Source organism: Tachypleus tridentatus, chromosome 9, assembly GCF_004210375.1.
Source record: "Tachypleus tridentatus isolate NWPU-2018 chromosome 9, ASM421037v1, whole genome shotgun sequence".
In the NCBI taxonomy this organism is placed as follows: Eukaryota; Metazoa; Arthropoda; class Merostomata; order Xiphosura; family Limulidae; genus Tachypleus; species Tachypleus tridentatus.
This window is the reverse complement of record NC_134833.1, coordinates 5,665,116-5,687,247: the sequence shown is the minus strand read 5'-3', so window position 1 is coordinate 5,687,247 and position 22,132 is coordinate 5,665,116. Positions and strand designations below refer to the sequence as shown.

Below are 22,132 nucleotides of genomic sequence, written 5' to 3'. Positions count from 1 at the left end.
TAGGCCTTTATGTGACTAATACTGTGTGTTTAAATGTTTAAAACTCACTGTTATTCTAGGAATTAGAAGTGATGTATCTGTGAAAATTAGAAACTGTTAAAAACGTTTTCTATATGTTAAATACTCAATACATGTTTTTGTTTTGCAACATTTTACAATCATAGTTAGATGGTAATTAAATTAGCTGTGCTACGTTATTTACTAGGATAAATTTTAGCTGTGATCGGTATAGATAGTTTGCTTTGATAAGAAGGTATTAATAATTTAATTAATTAATACATGTAGTATTTCCTTACGTATCAACCAGTCATGAGATATTTTCGTTTTGTTTAGGCCTACAATCTGATATCAGTGTAACAATCAGTAATTATGTTGTAAAAATAAGACAATAACGTAAATAATATATCTTCTTCTGAGTAGTAATCTTATACATGTTTTAAAACCGTTGGTAAAAGATACGTTCAATCTCTTGTATTAGGAATTCTAATGAGTAGGAATTAAAACAGTTATATTTAATTGTTCAGACTGTGAAATTCACTGTGTTAGAAGTGACTGAAATCATTGTCTTTAGATCTTCTGGAAAAAGCTCGTGTGATTTCACAGCAACCTGCAGAACGGTCCTACCACATCTTCTACCAACTCTCATCTGAGGGTATTCCTGGGACAAGAGGTAAGTTAGGCTTAATATTTTACTAAAATGAGTATTGTATTACGTCTATTGTTCACTCATGTCTGAAGTTATTACTAGGACTAAGTTACACATGAATGTAGGTTCTTTAAGTTAGGTCCAATATTTAATTAAGATGTGTATATTGTATGATATATCTATTGTTCTCTTGTTTGAAGTTGTCACTTGGACTAAAATATGTGTGTAGGTGCTTTAAGTAAAGCCTTATGTTGTATCATATCTGTCACTTCCTTTTTGAGAGTATCCCTGGAATTAAAGGCAAAATTACATAATTTTGTTTTTCCGTATCTTTTATCACCTTATGTCTGAAGGTATTTCTAAGATTAGAGGTTAATCAGTATGCAGTCCTTAGATTAGGACTAGTGATCTGACTTAATCCGTTTTTGAAGCTGTTATTTTACGAAGGATATGTAAAATTAAACTATTATATCTTAATTTTTGCATACTTGCTATGGCGTTAGACGTAATGTATAGATAGCAACCTTTCACTAAACAATTCTTATACAATGTTTGTATGTGTGACTGATGAAATATTTATTTACAGAAAAGCTCGTCCTGTCCGACAACATCTATGATTATCATTTCGTGTCTCAAGGAAAGACAGACATTCCTGGTGTTGATGACGGTGAAGAAATGCGCCTGACAGACGTGAGTACAATAAATAGCTCATAATGATTAGGTTTATGATTACACTTGTACGCATGTATTCTGCGGGTTCGACGGAAACTCTTATTTTTCTGATGTAAAACAGTTTTGCTTATAATATTGCAGCCGCCTATGGTTTTTACATTTTCTGCATATTCCACACAGTTAGCGAATTTTATTTCAAGAACCATGCATGTGGTTTAAGCCACATTTCACTTCCAGGTTCAATGTTATAACACATATTCTTTGCAAATGTTTTGATAGGTTATTGTCATGCGTCTCGGCCCCGGTAATATGAATGCTTTGTATACTGATTGTGCATCACACCATATGTGTTGTTTTCACAAATTAGAACCCCCCCTCAAACATTATATATACGGGAGTGAGAGGTGAAATTGTTTTTTAAGCATCTAATAATTAAAAACCGAGACACAACTGTAATAAATGTAGGGTAAGAATACGAATATCGCTGTGGTAACAGTAAGATATAAACATTGTTGTAACTATTATGTGATAGATAATACAAACATTGTTATGGTAACAGTAAGATATAAACATTGTTGACACTATTGTGTGATAGATAATACAAACACTGTCGTGGTAACAGTAAGATATAAACATTGTTGTAATTATTGTATAATAAATAATACAAACACTGTCGTGGTAACAGTAAGATATAAACATTGTTTTAATTATTGTATGAAAAATAATTCAAACACTGTCGTGGTAACAATAAGATATAAACATTGTCATTATTATATGACAAATATTACAAACACTGTTGTGATGGAATATTACACATATTACTAACAATTTGACACAGATTCTAAACTGGAAATGTGAACCAGTTTAAAATATTCTGAACACAGGACTGGTTAATGGTCAGAAATTGTATATATATTCAGTGTTGAAGTAGGGGAGACATAACAGAAGTATTGCGTACAGCAGCGTGAATGTTACGCAGAACGTTCTATATCTGTTATGATGTACATGGTTTTGTTTTCTACGTAGCACGCTTTTGATGTGTTGGGCTTTACTGACGATGACAAATCCAACATCTACAAGATTGTCGGTGCTGTCATGCACTTGGGTGAAATGAAGTTCAAACAACGACCCAGAGAGGAACAGGCCGAAGCTGACGGGACAGCGGAAGGTGAGCGAGTGGGTCACCTGCTGGGTGTGAACCCTGCTGACCTGTACAAAAACTTTCTCAAACCTAAGATCAAAGTCGGCAACGAGCTTGTTACTCAAGGAAGAAATAAGGACCAGGTAAGGAAACTGTTAGGAATACGGACTTACAAATGAAAATAGAATAAAATGTGAACCAAATCATATCTGTTTTATTCGCTGCCAACGAGACCTTTCGCCCGTATCAGGGATTTTCGCGGCCGTCTGTTTTCTGACAGATGTAGCACTGGTTGAAACATTATTTTTATTAACTGATTCAAGAACAAGTTTTACTGTTGGACATATAGTTTGATGAAGTGTACTTTTTTAACAATTTTACATCGGAATTCGCGTGAGGATTATTTCAAAGTCAGACCATCTAATGAGGGATTATCAAAGGATTTTCCACAACTATATACGACGTAAACATAGAAAGCGACACTTTCACCTTGCTTATCTAAATTGAAACTGGAAAATACCACTAACAAATGACATGAAGTGGTATTATTAACAAATGACATGAAGTGGTATTATTAACAAATGACATGAAGTGGTATTATTAACAAGTGACATGAAATGGTATTATTAACATATGACATGAAGTGATATTATTAACAAATGACATGAAATGGTATTATTAACAAATGACATGAAATGGTATTATTAACAAACGACATGAAATGGTATTATTAACATATGACATGAAGTGATATTATTAACAAATGACATGAAATGGTATTATTAACAAATGACATGAAATGGTATTATTAACAAATGACATGAACTGGTATTATTAACAAATGACATGAAGTGGTATTATTAACAAATGACATGAAATGGTATTATTAACAAACGACATGAAATGGTATTATTAACAAACGACATGAAATGGTATTATTAACAAATGACATGAAATGGTATTATTAACAAACGACATGAAATTGTATTATTAACAAACGACATGAAATTGTATTATTAACAAATGACATGAAATGGTATTATTAACAAATGACATGAAATGGTATTATTAACAAATGACATGAACTGGTATTATTAATAAAGGACATGAAATGGTATTATTAACAAATGACATGAAATGGTATTATTAACAAATGACATGAAATGGTATTATTAACAAACGACATGAAATTGTATTATTAACAAATGACATGAAATTGTATTATTAACAAACGACATGAAATGGTATTATTAACAAGTGACATGAAATGGTATTATTAACAAATGACATGAACTGGTATTATTAATAAAGGACATGAAATGGTATTATTAACAAACGACATGAAATTGTATTATTAACAAACGACATGAAATTGTATTATTAACAAATGACATGAAATGGTATTATTAACAAATGACATGAACTGGTATTATTAATAAATGACATGAAATGGTATTATTAACAAACGACATGAAATGGTATTATTAACAAACGACATGAAATGGTATTATTAACAAATGACATGAAATGGTATTATTAACAAACGACATGAAATTGTATTATTAACAAACGACATGAAATTGTATTATTAACAAATGACATGAAATGGTATTATTAACAAATGACATGAAATGGTATTATTAACAAATGACATGAAATTGTATTATTAACAAACGACATGAAATTGTATTATTAACAAATGACATGAAATGGTATTATTAACAAATGACATGAAATTGTATTATTAACAAACGACATGAAATTGTATTATTAACAAACGACATGAAATGGTATTATTAACAAACGACATGAAATTGTATTATTAACAAACGACATGAAATGGTATTATTAACAAATGACATGAAATTGTATTATTAACAAACGACATGAAATGGTATTATTAACAAATGACATGAAATGGTATTATTAACAAATGACATGAACTGGTATTATTAATAAAGGACATGAAATGGTATTATTAACAAATGACATGAAATGGTATTATTAACAAATGACATGAAATGGTATTATTAACAAACGACATGAAATTGTATTATTAACAAATGACATGAAATGGTATTATTAACAAATGACATGAAATTGTATTATTAACAAACGACATGAAATGGTATTATTAACAAATGACATGAAATTGTATTATTAACAAACGACATGAAATGGTATTATTAACAAATGACATGAAATGGTATTATTAACAAACGACATGAAATTGTATTATTAACAAACGACATGAAATGGTTTTATTAACAAATGACATGAAATGGTATTATTAACAAATGACATGAAATTGTATTATTAACAAATGACATGAAATGGTATTATTAACATATGACATGAAATGGTATTATTAACAAACGACATGAAATGGTATTATTAACAAACGACATGAAATGGTATTATTAACAAATGACATGAAGTGGTATTATTAACAAATGACATGAAGTGGTATTATTAACAAATGACATGAAATGGTATTATTAACAAATGACATGAAGTGGTATTATTAACAAATGACATGAAGTGGTATTATTAACAAATGACATGAAATGGTATTATTAACAAACGACATGAAATGGTATTATTAACAAATGACATGAAATGGTATTATTAACAAATGACATGAAGTGGTATTATTAACAAATGACATGAAATGGTATTATTAACAAACGACATGAAGTGGTATTATTAACAAATGACATGAAGTGGTATTATTAACAAATGACATGAAGTGGTATTATTAACAAATGACATGAAGTGGTATTATTAACAAACGACATGAAATGGTATTATTAACAAACGACATGAAATGGTATTATTAACAAATGACATGAAATGGTATTATTAACAAATGACATGAAGTGGTATTATTAACAAACGACATGAAGTGGTATTATTAACAAATGACATGAAATGGTATTATTAACAAATGACATGAAGTGGTATTATTAACAAATGACATGAAGTGGTATTAGTAACAAATGACATGAAGTGGTATTATTAACAAATGATATGAAATGGTATTATTAACAAATGACATGAAGTGATATTATTAACAAATGACATGAAGTGATATTATTAACAAATGACATGAAGTGATATTATTAACAAATGACATGAAGTGATATTATTAACAAATGACATGAAGTGATATTATAATGTTTTTTGAATTCTTTACTTTATGGTTTTTTTATAGTGCACATATTCTGTCGGCGCTATAGCAAAGGGTATGTACGACAAGCTTTTCAAGTGGTTGGTCAAGAAAGTCAACGAAACACTGGACACTAAACAGAAGAGACAACATTTTATTGGCGTACTGGACATTGCTGGTTTCGAGATCTTTGACGTAAGTCTGATAAACATCACGGAAAACCGTTTTGAAAAAAATTAAAATTATACTTGTTTAATGTTGGTGTGGCGTTTAATGTTGGTGTGGTGTTTAATGTTGGTGTGGTGTTTGAATTTCGTGTTCTTATTAATACAATACTTTTATATTGAACGGTTTGAACTAAAACATTTGATAGTTTTACCTGATGGTTTTTTGCCATAAAGATTGTTTTACAAATTTTACAGTTCATGCGTTATGTACAACGTATCGTGTGTCTATTATAACGTATCGTGTGTCTATTATAACGTATCGTGTGTCTATTATGACGTATTGTGTGTGTATTATGACGTATCGTGTGTCTATTATAACGTATCGTGTGTCTATTATGACGTATCGTGTGTCTATTATAACGTATCGTGTGTCTATTATAACGTATCGTGTGTTTATTATGACGTATCGTGTGTGTATTATGACGTATCGTGTGTCTATTATGACGTATCGTGTGTGTATTATTTTCTAGTTCAATGGATTTGAACAACTGTGTATAAACTTTACAAACGAGAAACTACAGCAGTTTTTCAACCACCACATGTTCGTGTTGGAGCAGGAAGAGTACAAAAGAGAAGGTATTGATTGGGAATTTATTGATTTTGGTCTGGATTTACAAGCTTGTATTGAACTTATTGAGAAGGTAAGGACTTGTAGTAATTTCTCACTTTCTCGTTTAACGTAAATGACTTATTGTATAACCATTGCTTTCTTTTTGATTGTTTTAGTTAAGAACTAGCTGTGTAGTCACTGTTCCCTTTTCTATTGTTCTCACTTAAAGTTAAAGACTAGTTATATAATAATTGTTCCCCTTTTAGCTGTTCTGGCATAAAGCTGTACACTAGTTATACAGTGAGTGTTACTTTTTAATTGTTTTAATTTAAAATTAAGGTGTTGTGCTATGTGTTATTATCCACAAAAATTAAGTGAAATCTTTCTGTTTCACGGTAACACTACGAATAATCACATTTCGTAACCATCGCTTGAAAATTGCAAAAAGTACTGTCGCAGATGATTTTCTCCATAACAAAAGACCTTCACCTGATTTATAGCTGTTTTAAGCTTTATTACACGCGAAATAAGTGAATTAATGGTGAATATGTAATCAGTTACATACATTTTCTGTACACGTTGTCATGAACATGAGTTTGAGTGAAAAGAAACAATATAGAATAGAGTTCATTCTACCTTGTGTCAATAATCACCATAACTCTGACTTCTAGCCCATGGGTGTCCTGTCCATCCTTGAAGAAGAATCCATGTTCCCCAAGGCTACCGATAGAACCTTTGAGGAGAAATTGAAGAACAACCACCTGGGTAAATCTCCCAACTTTATTAAGCCTAAACCTCCTAAGCCTGGCCAACAAGAAGCTCACTTCGCAATTGTGCATTACGCTGGCACAGTAAGTGTTAGGTTTGTTTGTATTAGGCTAAATTTGGTGTATCCTAAAATGTAAACAATTTGCGATATAATGTATTCGGACTTCATTTGAAAATAATATTAGAAAAGGCAGGAAGTTCGATATAATACATAAAACAGTCAACACTTAAGTTCTTGAATATTTAAATGGTTCACTAGTAGGTTCCTATGGCAGTAAATTACTTTATTATGCCTTTTGTTTAAATATTTGCTGTTTTTCAGGTGCCATACAACCTAAACCATTGGCTTGAGAAGAACAAGGACCCTCTAAACGACACTGTTGTTGACCAGTTCAAACATGGTCAGAACCAGCTGCTGATTGCTATTTTTGAGGATCATCCTGGACTTGGTGGTGGCGACCAAGGTGGCGGCGGTAAAGGTAAGATTTGTTTGATAAGTTCTGCTACACGTACAAATGTAAGATTTGTTTGATATGTTCTGCTACACGTACTCTATAATTACTGAAAATTCGCTTTACGTATTGACTTAATTTAAGGTTCGAAATAGAACCAATCTTGAAATGTGCCCACTTTTAATACACTTCATCACTTTACATTAAAGTTTTAAAGTGACTTCATCACTTTACAATAAAGTATTAAAGTGACTTCATCACTTTGCATTAAAGTTTTAAAGTGACTTCTGGTAATATGTGTAAGATTGAATATTAAGAAGTAATAGATATGTTCTGGTGTAAGACATGATTATTTTATTTATATTGATAATTTATCTAATAATAAACTTCAGTTATTGTTAAAAACTTAAGGGTAAAAATTAATGATGTCTTTTGGACGGTCCAATACTCTGGAGTTCGATTTCTATGGTGGCAAGAGCCCATTGTGCAGTCTTGGGCTTGAAAACAAAAACATTATTGACGAAGTAAGGCAAATTTCAAACAGTAATAGTTTGAAAGACACGAAGTAAGGCAAATTTCAAACAGTAATCGTTTGAAAGACACGAAGTAAGGCAAATTTCAAACAGTAATAGTTTGAAAGACACGAAGTAAGGCAAATTTCAAACAGTAATCGTTTGAAAGACACGAAGTAAGGCAAATTTCAAACAGTAATAGTTTGAACGACACGAAGTAAGGCAAATTTCAAACAGTAATCGTTTGAAAGACACGAAGTAAGGCAAATTTCAAACAGTAATAGTTTGAAAGACACGAAGTAAGGCAAATTGCAAACAGTAATAGTTTGAACGACACGAAGTAAGGCAAATTTCAAACAGTAATCGTTTGAAAGACACGAAGTAAGGCAAATTTCAAACAGTAATAGTTTGAAAGACACGAAGTAAGGCAAGTTTCAAACAGTAATCGTTTGAAAGACACGAAGTAAGGCAAATTGCAAACAGTAATAGTTTGAACGACACGAAGTAAGGCAAATTTCAAACAGTACTCGTTTGAAAGACACGAAGTACGGCAAATTTCAAACAGTACTCGTTTGAAAGACACGAAGTAAGGCAAATTTCAAACAGTAATCGTTTGAAAGAAATATAGTATTAGATTAAGTTCACACAAATTATCTGTTTGTTTGTAATAACAATGAATTTCTCTACTGTGCCCACCAGGGGTAGCGAAATTAAGTTTACATTATTTACTGTGTGAACGTTTGGCCAGATGAATTAGTAACTTGGTTGTTTACATCTACTGTTTGCACACTTGGTCAGATAAATTAGTAAAATGGTTGTTTACATCTACTATTTGCACACTTGACCTGATGAATTAGTAACTCGGTTGTTTACATCTACCGTTTGAACGCTTGGCCTGATGAATTAGTAACTCGGTTGTTTACATTTATTATATTGGTTCTTTTGTTCAGGTCGTAAGAAAGGTTCAGGTTTCCAGACAGTGTCCGGACTGTACAGGGTGAGTAACAGTAATATGACAGTTAATCGTGTTGTAACACAATAAATAATGATAGAAAATTAAAGTTTTTTCTTAAAAGTTATGGATATAGTGACGAATTAAATATAATGTCACCAGTGATGACAGAAGTTTGCAGATAATTGTAATACAATGTAATACCTGTCTCTAAACTCTCTTGGATAAGGAGCTGTAATTGAATAGAAGTAAAACGTTTTATTTTGGAGTAAAGAGTTTATTGTGTACTTTGAGATTAGTTTTATTCTTTCATAATATTTATTTCAATGATAGCGAAACTCTTTAGTTTACTCCCTCCTACAGGAACAGTTGAACAAGCTGATGACCACCCTCCGAGCCACCCAGCCCCACTTTGTCCGATGCATCATTCCAAATGAAACTAAATCTCCAGGTAGAACCCCAACCTTTCTTTGTTTAGAGATCCATACAAAGCATGTGTAGTGAGAACTTACAGCAGAGGAGGCCCCCAAATTGGTGCTATGTGACAGCAGAAGAGGCCCACAAGCTGGTGCTGTGTTACAGCAGAGGAGGCCTCCAAACTGGTGCTGTGTGACAGCAGAGGAGGCCACCAAGCTGATGCTGTGTGACAGCAGAGGAGGCCCAAAGCTGGTGCTGTGTTACAGCAGAGGAGGCCTTGAAGCTGGTGCTGTGTCACGGCAGAGGAGGCTACCAAGCTGATGCTGTGTAACAGCAGAAGAGACCCCAAGCTGGTTCTGTGTCACGGCAGAGGAGGCCTCCAAACTAGTGCTGCGTGACAGCAGAGGAGGCCACCAAGCTGGTGCTATGTAACAATACACCATTTTTTGTAATTCCCTGGCTTCTGCTGTAAGTTCTTCATGTTCAGATCACCAGGACCACCAGACTCGAACCTTACATTGAAAACCCTACAGGTAAATTTCACCTCACCCATAGCAGGTTCCCTCGAAATGTAGCTTAATTCTACTGCCCAACTAGATGAAATTAACGTTAACTGTTAACTACTAGATACTATTGTAGACGTAGAACTAACAACACTTTAAGTAATTCACTTAATTACTGAACTGTTGTTTCCAGTAACGCCAACAAACATAACGCTGTGAGCTAAAAGAAGCATTACCCAGCAATGTAACCAGTTGTATGATGCTAACAGTCTTTCATGCTCTAACTTTTTATGTTTTGCTTCATTTAGTGTGTTGCTTTCAGTGCTCAACTAACTGTTCTGTACTGCAGATGGACGTTCATTTTACTACGTCAGCAACTGAGCAAGTTATTGACCACTTTGAGGAATGGAGCGCCACACTTTGTACGTTACCTTAATGATATGGTAAGTATGCAGATAGTAAAGTGGCCCAGCTCTTAACGTGTAAGAATATAGCTCGTCTTTCTAATAAAAGCAGGTAAGTTTTGTTTGCCCTTTATTGCTGGATTCGTTTTTATGTTTCAGTTAAATACTATGAAAGGTAATAACTGGAGTAAAAAATGATTATTAGTGTTAAGGCTAAGATACAATAATTCGTGATGTGATGTAAGACAATTAGTGATAGGGTGATTTTATAATTGAATGATAACTTTGTTATCTACTTCACTTCTAAGTTTTAATATTCTCTCTGACATACATTAACTGGTGTCGCCCTCTAGGAGTAATCGACTCTCACTTGGTGATGCACCAGCTGACCTGTAACGGTGTACTGGAAGGTATCCGTATTTGCAGAAAAGGTTTTCCAAACAGAATGATTTATCCTGACTTCAAACACAGGTAACGTGAGCAGGGTTCTTTATCAGTGTCTCATATAACGTGGATAGGGTTCTTTATCAACGTTTCAGGTAACAAGGATAAGGTTATTTACTCAGTGATGTCGAGAAAACCCACTTGTAGAGAAATATATATGCAAAAAAACGGCTCGTTTGGGTTGAGAAAATATTTTACATAGAAGAGCGAACAACGTTTCGACCTTCTGACGGTCATCGTGTAGTATACTGTAGTATACTTCCTGTAGTATACTGGAAAGAATAAAATCTAAGTGAAAACTGAGTCTAATACCAATATTTCTGACGGTCATCGTCAGAAGGTCGAAACGTTGTTCGCTCTTCTATGTAAAATATTTTCTCAACCCAAACGAGCCGTTTTTTGCATATAAGGTTATTTACTGATGTCTCAGATAACGTGGACGGGGTTCTTTATCAACGTCTCGGGTAATATGAGCAGGGTTATTTATTGATGTCTCAGGTAACGTTGGCTGGGTTATTTATCAATGTCTCTGGTAACGTGGACAGCGTTATTTATTACGTCTCAGGTAATACGGGCAGGGTTCTTTATCAACGTCTCGGGTAATATGGGCAGGGTTATTTATTGATGTCTCAGGTGACGTTGGCTGGGTTATTTATCAATGTCTCTGGTAACGTGGACAGCGTTATTTATTACGTCTCAGGTAATACGGGCAGGGTTCTTTATCAACGTCTCGGGTAATATGGGCAGGGTTATTTATTGATGTCTCAGGTGACGTTGGCTGGGTTATTTATCAACGTCTCAGGTAACGTGGGCAGGGTTATTTACCATTGTGTTAAAATAAAGTTTCTCATGTAATTATCTAACGCAACATTGAGTGGTTTAACAATGAAGTGTATATTCCATATTGAAAGGTATGAAATAATAATATACTATATAAGTATCTGTCTAAATTATATGATTTATGAATACACTAATTATTTAACTCATGCCAATATTTTATATCTGAAATGTATAGTGAATTATTAATGAATGCTTATAAATATTTGAGGTAATATAAACATATATTTAGACATATTTATAAATGTTTTTTTTATATTGTCGAAAATGAAGATTTCTTTAAAAGCATAATTCTAGTAATGTTCATTTCCGATATATATTAACTTCAATATTATATTGATGTTTAAATGTCAAACCATCACGATATCTGTGGGACGTTATCAAGGTCCTAGACAGTGAAATTTACTTATACAGTCTCTCTCCAGTCACTATGTAAAGTATTTACTGTGAATATATCTTCATACCACAAACCTTAGCAGTTAAAAGGGTGTCCACAGAAGTTGGAAGATATTTAAGTAACTCATTGATGTAGTAATGGTGACCCTTTACCAATACCTGTTCCAGGTACACTATCTTGGCTCCAAATGCAGTACCCAAAGGAGCGTTTGTAGACGCTAAAAATGCAACAGAGAAAGTTCTAGAAAGTATCCAACTCGAAGCCAACGACTTCCGGTTGGGCCATACTAAGGCATGTACAAGTTCTATAATATTCTGACAAACTCATGGAATTCTCTGATTCTTAATGTAATTACTATTGTTAAAAGCTCATTTTCCGACAGCCCTGGAAACCAAAGGCTTGCTGACAGAATAATGGTGATAGTTTTTGTTGGAATATTAGTATTATGTTTTGTCAGACTCTCTGATAAGTCAAGATACCTTCAGAACCTCTGTTTCTCCTACTTGTACTACCTTTTACTGAAACAGAATATCTTCCAAGATATACAATATTTGTAGAAAGCCAAATACACCTTTTGACACGAGGAGGTCCTCAAAACAGTTTATTTTCCTTCCTATAACAACAAAAAGAAAAACCAGAATAATAAATAGCTTACTTCTCGTAGTATACTTCAAAGATAAAAATATATCAGATCTGAGTCTGATACCAAACTACCATCAAAACAGCTTCCTCCCTTTCCTTCCTGTAGTACACTGGAAAGAATAAAATCTAAGTGAGAACTGAGTCTAATACCAAACTACCATCTAAACAGCTTCCTCCCTTTCCTTCCTGTAGTATACTGGAAAGAATCAAGTCTAAGTGAGAACTGAGTCTGATACCAAACTACCATCAAAACAGCTTCCTCCCTTTCCTTCCTGTAGTATACTGGAAAGAATAAAATCTAAGTGAGAACTGAGTCTAATACCAAACTACCATCAAAACAGCTTCCTCCCTTTCCTTCCTGTAGTATACTGGAAAGAATCAAGTCTCAGTGAGAACTGAGTCTGATACCAAACTACCATCAAAACAGCTTCCTCCCTTTCCTTCCTGTAGTATACTGGAAAGAATCAAGTCTAAGTGAGAACTGAGTCTGATACCAAACTACCATCAAAACAGCTTCCTCCCTTTCCTTCCTGTAGTATACTGGAAAGAATCAAGTCTAAGTGAGAACTGAGTCTAATACCAAACTACCTTCAAAACAGCTTCCTACCTTTCCTTCCTGTAGTATACTAGAAAGAGTAAAATCTAAGTCAGAGCTGTGTCTGATACCAAACTACCATCAAAACAGCTTCCTCCTTTTCCTTCCTGTAGTATACTGGAAAGAATCAAATCTAAGTCAGAGCTGTGTCTAATACCAAACTACCATCAAAACAGCTTCCTCCCTTTCCTTCCTGTAGTATACTGGAAAGAATCAAGTCTAAGTGAGAACTGAGTCTGATACCAAACTACCATCAAAACAGCTTCCTCCCTTTCCTTCCTGTAGTATACTGGAAAGAATCAAATCTAAGTCAGAGCTGTGTCTGATACCAAACTACCATCAAAACAGCTTCTTCCCTTTCCTTCCTGTAGTATACTGGAAAGAATCAAATCTAAGTCAGAGCTGTGTCTGATACCAAACTACCATCAAAACAGCTTCCTCCCTTTCCTTCCTGTAGTATACTGGAAAGAATCAAATCTAAGTGAGAACTGAGTCTGATATCAAACTACCATCAAAACAGCTTCCTCCCTTTCCTTACTGTAATATACTGGAAAGAATCAAATCTAAGTGAGAACTGAGTCTGATACCAAACTACCATCAAAACAGCTTCCTCCCTTTCCTTCCTGTAGTATACTGGAAAGAATCAAATCTAAGTCAGAGCTGTGTCTGATACCAAACTACCATCAAAACAGCTTCTTCCCTTTCCTTCCTGTAGTATACTGGAAAGAATCAAATCTAAGTCAGAGCTGTGTCTGATACCAAACTACCATCAAAACAGCTTCCTCCCTTTCCTTCCTGTAGTATACTGGAAAGAATCAAATCTAAGTGAGAACTGAGTCTGATACCAAACTACCATCAAAACAGCTTCCTCCCTTTCCTTCCTGTAGTATACTGGAAAGAATCAAGTCTAAGTGAGAACTGAGTCTGATACCAAACTACCATCAAAACAGCTTCCTCCCTTTCCTTCCTGTAGTATACTGGAAATAATCAAATCTAAGTCAGAGCTGTGTCTGATACCAAACTACCATCAAAACAGCTTCCTCCCTTTCCTTCCTGTAGTATACTGGAAAGAATCAAATCTAAGTGAGAACTGAGTCTGATACCAAACTACCATCAAAACAGCTTCCTCCCTTTCCTTCCTGTAGTATACTGGATAGAATCAAATCTAAGTGAGAATTGAGTCTGATACCAAACTACCATCAAAACAGCTTCCTCCCTTTCCTTCCTGTAGTATACTGGAAAGAATAAAATCTAAGTCAGAGCTGTGTCTGATACCAAACTACCATCAAAACAGCTTCCTCCTTTTCCTTCCTGTAGTATACTGGAAAGAATCAAATCTAAGTCAGAGCTGTGTCTGATACCAAACTACCATCAAAACAGCTTCCTCCCTTTCCTTCCTGTAGTATACTGGAAAGAATCAAATCTAAGTCAGAGCTGTGTCTGATACCAAACTACCATCAAAACAGCTTCCTCCCTTTCCTTACTGTAATATACTGGATAAATTGTCATTCAGCACGTTCGGTTCTGTTCTTTAAAGATTTGTTAATAATTGAATGGACAAAAGAAACTCGTGCATGTCCTTTCCTTAGTATGAACAATAAATAGAGAGAATATGTTACACAAAACGTGCGACTGGTCTTTAAGCACGTTACTGTCCTGTAGTTTCACTTATCCTCTGTATTCTTTATAGAAATATTGGTCTAAAGACCTCAATTAAGGTCCCTGTAATACACTTGTTTTCTCAGGTTAAAACCACTGACAGTGAACTTTCCGATTCTTAGACTAATAATTAAAGCCTACCTTACGACTTACTTCAGAGTGTAATAAAATGATTAAAGAAAGCAAATCAAAATTACAATAGATGTAAATGTTAGATCTTACACCGAAATTAACATAAAGGTGTCATAGCAACGTTTAATTGTGATAACAACGTAAATTTGTTGTACGATAAATATTTACTGTTTTAACATTAACTATCATTTAGGTCAACTTGTGACAATTGTTTGAAATATCTGTATTCTCCTATCACGGTTTAGACATAGAAAGTTTTGTGTTTCCTGTCCACAACTAAACTAGCCTCCATCCCCACCACGTAGTTGATCTTTTGTTAAAACGTGCTTTAGATTAGTTAGCAAAAGTTATCACATGAGAAAATGTCAGAGAATGCTGATTTATAGCTTTGGGTGAAATTAGAATGAAGTCCTTTACTGTTTCCTCGCATGTATTTTCAAATCCTATGTTTCATCATATAAATCCCTCTATTTCCCAATGATCCACCCAGATATGCCATCCTAGCTCCTAATGCTGTTCCTAAAGGATTCGTGGACGCTAAAGTGGCCACAGAAAAAGTGTTAGAAGCAATTCAACTGGACGTCACTGAATTTCGTTATGGCCATACGAAGGTAGGTTTGTGGTCAAGGCGAAACTCGTCTCCCAGAACGTAAAGTAGGTACTGGTGTATAGTTCTTTTTAATTGTAAAACAACATACGCACCGAGAAATATCGTTTCTTTTAGAATTAATATTTCTTTATGTTACTTCTGAGTAATTTTAAGTTTAAAACTGTCTTTTCTTTCCTGTTTTGGATGTTACTGTTTTTAACTGGTCATAGCCAACTTTCAATGTTATTCTGTTATCTCAATGTTTTGTAACACTGTTTCATTAATTATTTTATGGTCACAACATTTTAAGTGGTTATCGTGTTTAATCGATCATAAAATGTTATATCTCAATCTTGTATCAACAAGTGTAACACTGTAGATCATAATCGTGAATAAAGAGTTACAAAACTATAGATTCTAATCGTGTATAAAGAGTTACAAAACTATAAATTTTAATCTCGTATAAAGAGTTACAACACTGTAGATTCTAATCGTGTATAAAGAGTTACAACACTGTAGATTCTAATCTCGAATAAAGAGTTACGTTGTACAAACAATGATTCCCTGTTCACCTCAGTTTTAAGTTTTTCTGGTTTTTACAATGTTAGGTGTTTTTCCGCGCCGGTGTTTTGGGTAGACTTGAAGAAATGCGAGATGAACGTCTGAGCAAGATCATCTCTTGGCTCCAGAGTTGGATCAGATGGTACATGTGTAAGAAGGAATTCAAGAAACTTCAAGAACAGAGGTAACTTTTGTTGTCTTTATTTCACAATCGTAGAATGTCTTTAGAGTAATGAGGAAAATCTTTATATCCTCGCGTGATGAAGAAATGATAAATATGACCATTGGTTGCAGTAAGATTATTCCTGGTACTAAAAATAATTCATTTGAATTTTCAGAGTTGCTTTACTTATTATCCAGAGGAATCTTCGAAAGTTTCTGCAGCTTAGAAACTGGTTATGGTGGAAACTGTATTCCAAGGTGGGTTCAGATGACAAATGTTCTTTACTGTGTAATTTGTGACATTAAAAATTGAATGAGCCAAAAAGGGTTCCAGTAATAAACATTTATTTAATTTGAAATAAATCATCTTACCCTGTATTTTAGCAAAATGTAACTGTGTAGAAATGTTATTAAGATATTTTGAATTATAAGAAATTTAAATTGTAAAACCTCCAGTGTCAGAGAATTAGAAGGTGTGTTTCTATTCATATAAAACTTACTAAAGAGTGCCGAAACTCTTGAACTAAATGTATTATTAATTACAGTTTAAACTCATACAAAAAAGTGCGTTACGTTCCTGATAACAGTGTGCTTCAGTGTCTTATTGTGGTCACCTCTTTGTAGGTCAAGCCGTTGTTGAGTATCGCCAGGGTGGAGGACGAGCTTCGGGCTTTAGAAGAGAAGTTGAAAGCAGCGACTGAGGCCTTGGAGAAGGAAGAGAAACTGAGAAAGGAGCTGGAGACTCAGAATGTGAAGGTTCTTCAGGAGAAAAATGACTTGTACATGCAGCTGGAAGCTGAGAGGAGCTCGTCTGGAGACGTCGAAGAGCGACTGACCAAGGCTCTGACACAGAAGGGAGACTTGGAATCCCAAGTACAGGTGCGTTTTGTGGAAAGAAAGCATGTTTTATCCGTCTGTTACAGCCAGTTTTATTCTTTTACGTACTTGGTGGATCCACAGTTTGTTTATATCACCTAAATAATCCATTTCTATGTCTATACATCGAATACATACCTGCTTAGCTCAGGAGTCTCGAAATAGATTTCATCCGACTATGCTCATTTCATCCGACTTTGCTCCAATAGTAATGAAACATAATTTACGATATTTGATAAGCTATTGATCTTCTATAAGTTATCGGTGAATCTTAGTAAGACCCGCCCACCAACCTGTACTCAGCAAATCGGCGACTGGGCTTTTTGAATGTTTTCCCAGAAATGCCACAACCTAGCCAGATAGGTATGTTGGCGCTGCCAAGAAACGACCAGAAGGGGTGTTTTCTTCACCTTCGTTTCACCCACTGTCAGGTGTTCTTACGATATAGGTGTCGAGGCAGACCTTGTTTCACTGAAAGAGAAGATATCTGTTATTATTTATTTTCTCTAATTATATTACTGTCGACAGATAACGCGTTCAGTTTTTAAATCTTATTTCTGTTTATCATTAGCTGGAATATTTCTTTCTTTTGTGTAAAATTAAACCTTCTTTATGAGAACCGATAACGAGTGGTTAAATCAAGTAAAACCACGCTTAGTTTAGAATGTCAGGAGTAACTCACACAAATAAAGACGATTCAAACTTTGGTCGTGTGCAGGAGCTGAACGAGAGACTCTCCCAGTATGAGATGTCTGCATCCCAGCTAAACCAGAGCAAGAAGAAACTCGAGGGAGACATCAGCTCCCTGAAGAAGGAGATAGAAGATCTGCAACTCGCCCTGCAAAAGGTACTGATATTGATTACTATTGATGTTAGTTGAAACCAGCTTAGATTGTTATGTGATGTTAGTTGGAACCAGCTTGGATAGTTACGTGGTGTTAGTTGAAACCAGCTTAGACGGTCACGTGATGTTAGTTGAAACCAGCTTAGATTGTTACGTGATGTTAGTTGGAACCAGCTTGGATAGTTACGTGATGTTAGTTGAAACCAGCTTAGACAGTTACGTGATGTTAGTTGAAACCAGCTTAGACAGTTACGTGATGTTAGTTGAAACCAGCTTAGACAGTTACGTAATGTTAGTTGAAACCAGCTTAGATTGTTACGTGATGTTAGTTGGAACCAGCTTGGATAGTTACGTGATGTTAGTTGAAACCAGCTTAGACAGTTACGTGATGTTAGTTGAAACCAGCTTAGACAGTTACGTGATGTTAGTTGAAACCAGCTTAGACAGTTACGTAATGTTAGTTAAAACCAGCTTAGACAGTTACGTGATGGTAGTTGGAACCAGCTTGGATAGTTACGTGATGTTAGTTGAAACCAGCTTAGACGGTCACGTGATGTTAGTTGGAACCAGCTTGGATAGTTACGTGATGTTAGTTAAAACCAGCTTAGACGGTTACGTGATGGTAGTTGAAACCAGCTTAGACGGTTACGTGATGTTAGTTGAAACCATCTTAGACGGTTACGTGATATTAGTTGGAACCAGCTTAGATAGTTACGTGATATTAGTTGAAACCACCTTAGACAGTTACGTGATGTTAGTTAAAACCAGCTTAGACGGTTACGTGATGTTAGTTGAAACCAGCTTAGACGGTTACGTGATATTAGTTGAAACCAGCTTAGACGGTTACGTGATGTTAGTTGAAACCAGCTTAGACGGTCACGTGATGTTAGTTGGAACCAGCTTGGATAGTTACGTGATGTTAGTTGAAACCATCTTAGACGGTTACGTGATATTAGTTGGAACCAGCTTAGATAGTTACGTGATATTAGTTGAAACCACCTTAGACAGTTACGTGATGTTAGTTAAAACCAGCTTAGACAGTTACGTGATGGTAGTTGAAACCAGCTTAGACGGGTACATGATGTTAGTTGAAACCAGCTTAGACGGGTACGTGATGTTAGTTAAAACCAGCTTTGACAGTTACGTGATGGTAGTTGAAACCAGCTTATACGGGTGCGTGATGTTAGTTGAAGCCAGCTTAGACGGTTACGTGATGTTAGTTGAAACCAGCTTATATAGTTACGTAATGTTAATTATCATTAGTATTTCATATTAGGTTATTTTATTAATCAGTGACGTGTAATTAGTTTACACTACAAAACGTTAATAAAACGTGTACTTTCAATGAGATTTTCATGGTTAAGTTTCTTTCAAGTGTTCCTTCTTACAATGTTTGTCACGTTGTTTGTAGATTTAGTAAACTGTAACATGTATTTATAGGCTGAACAAGATAAGTCAACCAAAGACCACCAGATCAGAAACCTAAATGATGAGATAGCCCATCAAGACGAATTAATCAACAAACTAAATAAAGAAAAGAAACACTTACAGGAAGTTAACCAGGTACGTTTATAAACAGTTACTTACACTTTAAACAGAAACATTTACAGGAAGTTAACCAGGTGCGTTTATAAACAGTTACTTCCACTTTAAACAGAAACACTTACAGGAAGTTAACCAGGTACGTTTATAAACAGTTACTTCCACTTTAAACAGAAACACTTACAGGAAGTTAACCAGGTACGTTTATAAACAGTTACTTCCACTTAAAACAGAAACACTTACAGGAAGTTAACCAGGTACGTTTATAAACAGTTACTTACACTTTAAACAGAAACATTTACAGGAAGTTAACCAGGTACGTTTATAAACAGTTACTTCCACTTTAAACAGAAACACTTACAGGAAGTTAACCAGGTACGTTTATAAACAGTTACTTCCACTTAAAATAGAAACACTTACAGGAAGTTAACCAGGTACGTTTATAAACAGTTACTTACACTTTAAACAGAAACATTTACAGGAAGTTAGCCAGGTACGTTTATAAACAGTTACGTCCACTTTAAACAGAAACATTTACAGAAAGTTGACCAGGTACGTTTATAAACAGTTACGTCCACTTTAAACAGAAACATTTACAGGAAGTTGACCAGGTACGTTTATAAACAGTTACTTACTTCCATTAAATAATTATACTAATTTAAGATTGACGTTTAGCAAACAATTACAGTTTATTTATTACGTTAAGATTATTGAAATTGTTGTAAATAATTTTTAAGGCTAAGAACCACACATGTATTTAAACTTTAAAATTTATCTGAGATCTACCAAACCACTGAAGACGGAATATAAGAGGAATGGAATGTTGTTTATTTTGATGTAGAAAACATCAGAAGATCTACAGGGTTCTGAAGATAAAGTGAATCATCTGAACAAAGTGAAAGCTAAACTGGAACAGACCCTAGATGAGGTATGTATGTTTGACGGGAACGTAAGAATAGTCACAGTAAACAGAAAAAGCTTTTACTGAAAAAAACGGGACCAAGCAAGTATAGGTAATGTATTCTTGTTGACCACAATAGTTGGAAGACAAGCTAGTATAGGTAATGTATTTTTGTTGACCACAATAGTTGGAAGACAAGCTAGTATAGGTAATGTATTCTTGTTGACCACAATAGTTGGAAGACAAGCTGGTATAGGTAATGTATTCTTGTTCACCACAATAGTTGGAAGACAAGCTAGTATAGGTAATGTATTCTTGTTCACCACAATAGTTGGAAGACAAGCTAGTATAGGTAATGTATTCTTGTTCACCACAATAGTTGGAAGACAAGCTAGTATAGGTAATGTATTTTTGTTGACCACAATAGTTGGAAGACAAGCTAATATAGGTAATGTATTCTTGTTCACCACAATAGTTGGAAGACAAGCTAGTATAGGTAATGTATTTTTGTTGACCACAATAGTTGGAAGACAAGCTAATATAGGTAATGTATTCTTGTTGACCACAATAGTTGGAAGACAAGCTAGTATAGGTAATGTATTCTTGTTGACCACAATAGTTGGAAGACAACTTGGAGAGAGAGAAGAAACTGAGGGGAGACGTAGAGAAGATGAGGAGAAAGGTAGAGGGGGACCTGAAGCTTGCCCAGGAAGCTATAATGGATTTGGAGAAAAACAAGAAGGAAATGGAACAAGCCCTTCAAAGGTAAGGATTATCTTCCTTCGGAACAAGTACGATTTTAACATAAGAATTATCTTCCTTCGGAACAAGTAAGGATTTTAACATAAGAATTATCTTCCTTCGGAACAAGTACGATTTTAACATAAGAATTATCTTCCTTCGGAACAAGTACGATTTTAACATAAGGATTATCTTCCTTCGGAACAAGTACGATTTTAACATAAGAATTATCTTCCTTCGGAACAAGTACGATTTTAACATAAGAATTATCTTCCTTCGGAACAAGTACGATTTTAATCTTTAACAAAATATATGTTTTGAAAATCGTTATTTCAAAATGATCATTATGATTTTCTTCTGAAGGAAAGAGAAGGAAACAGCCAGTATCGCTTCAAAACTGGAAGACGAGCAAAGTTTGGTTGCCAAACTCCAGAAACAGATCAAAGAACTTCAGGTGAGTGAAACTGTGCACCTTGTTGGTGCACGTGTCTCCATCATGTCTGTACCGTGTTGCTGGTACACGTGTCTCCATCATGTCTGTACCGTGTTGTTGGTGCACGTGTCTCCATCATGTCTGTACCGTGTTGCTGGTGCACGTGTCTCCATCATGTCTGTACCGTGTTGCTGGTGCACGTGTCTCCATCATGTCTGTACCGTGTTGCTGGTGCACGTGTGTCCATCATGTCTCTACCGTGTTGCTGGTGCACGTGTTTCCATCATGTCTGTACCGTGTTGCTGGTGCACGTGTTTTCATCATGTCTGTACCGTGTTGCTGGTGCACGTGTCTCCATCATGTC

The 22,132-nt window shown here is 34.7% G+C and overlaps 1 protein-coding gene across 5 annotated transcripts in view; it reads left to right on the top strand.

Annotated features, from left to right (window-relative positions):
* LOC143226920 (myosin heavy chain, muscle-like) overlaps positions 1-22,132 on the top strand; it is a 42,824-nt gene that overhangs the window by 9,292 nt on the left and 11,400 nt on the right. For 3 of the 5 annotated variants that reach the window (XM_076458473.1, XM_076458477.1, XM_076458474.1), the window contains 19 exons: positions 572-670; positions 1,233-1,336; positions 2,345-2,602; positions 5,674-5,823; positions 6,326-6,496; positions 7,077-7,256; positions 7,496-7,652; positions 9,088-9,134; positions 9,453-9,540; positions 10,767-10,884; positions 12,259-12,382; positions 16,317-16,453; positions 16,608-16,689; positions 17,056-17,310; positions 18,026-18,154; positions 19,592-19,714; positions 20,535-20,621; positions 21,214-21,359; positions 21,699-21,789. In XM_076458473.1, coding sequence (XP_076314588.1) covers positions 572-670; positions 1,233-1,336; positions 2,345-2,602; positions 5,674-5,823; positions 6,326-6,496; positions 7,077-7,256; positions 7,496-7,652; positions 9,088-9,134; positions 9,453-9,540; positions 10,767-10,884; positions 12,259-12,382; positions 16,317-16,453; positions 16,608-16,689; positions 17,056-17,310; positions 18,026-18,154; positions 19,592-19,714; positions 20,535-20,621; positions 21,214-21,359; positions 21,699-21,789 — 2,546 coding nt within the window. Of the gene's footprint in view, positions 1-571; positions 671-1,232; positions 1,337-2,344; positions 2,603-5,673; positions 5,824-6,325; positions 6,497-7,076; positions 7,257-7,495; positions 7,653-9,087; positions 9,135-9,452; positions 9,541-10,766; positions 10,885-12,258; positions 12,383-15,609; positions 15,731-16,316; positions 16,454-16,607; positions 16,690-17,055; positions 17,311-18,025; positions 18,155-19,591; positions 19,715-20,534; positions 20,622-21,213; positions 21,360-21,698; positions 21,790-22,132 lie in introns of all 5 variants that reach the window. The other 2 variants (XM_076458476.1, XM_076458478.1) reach the window with 1 other exon arrangement.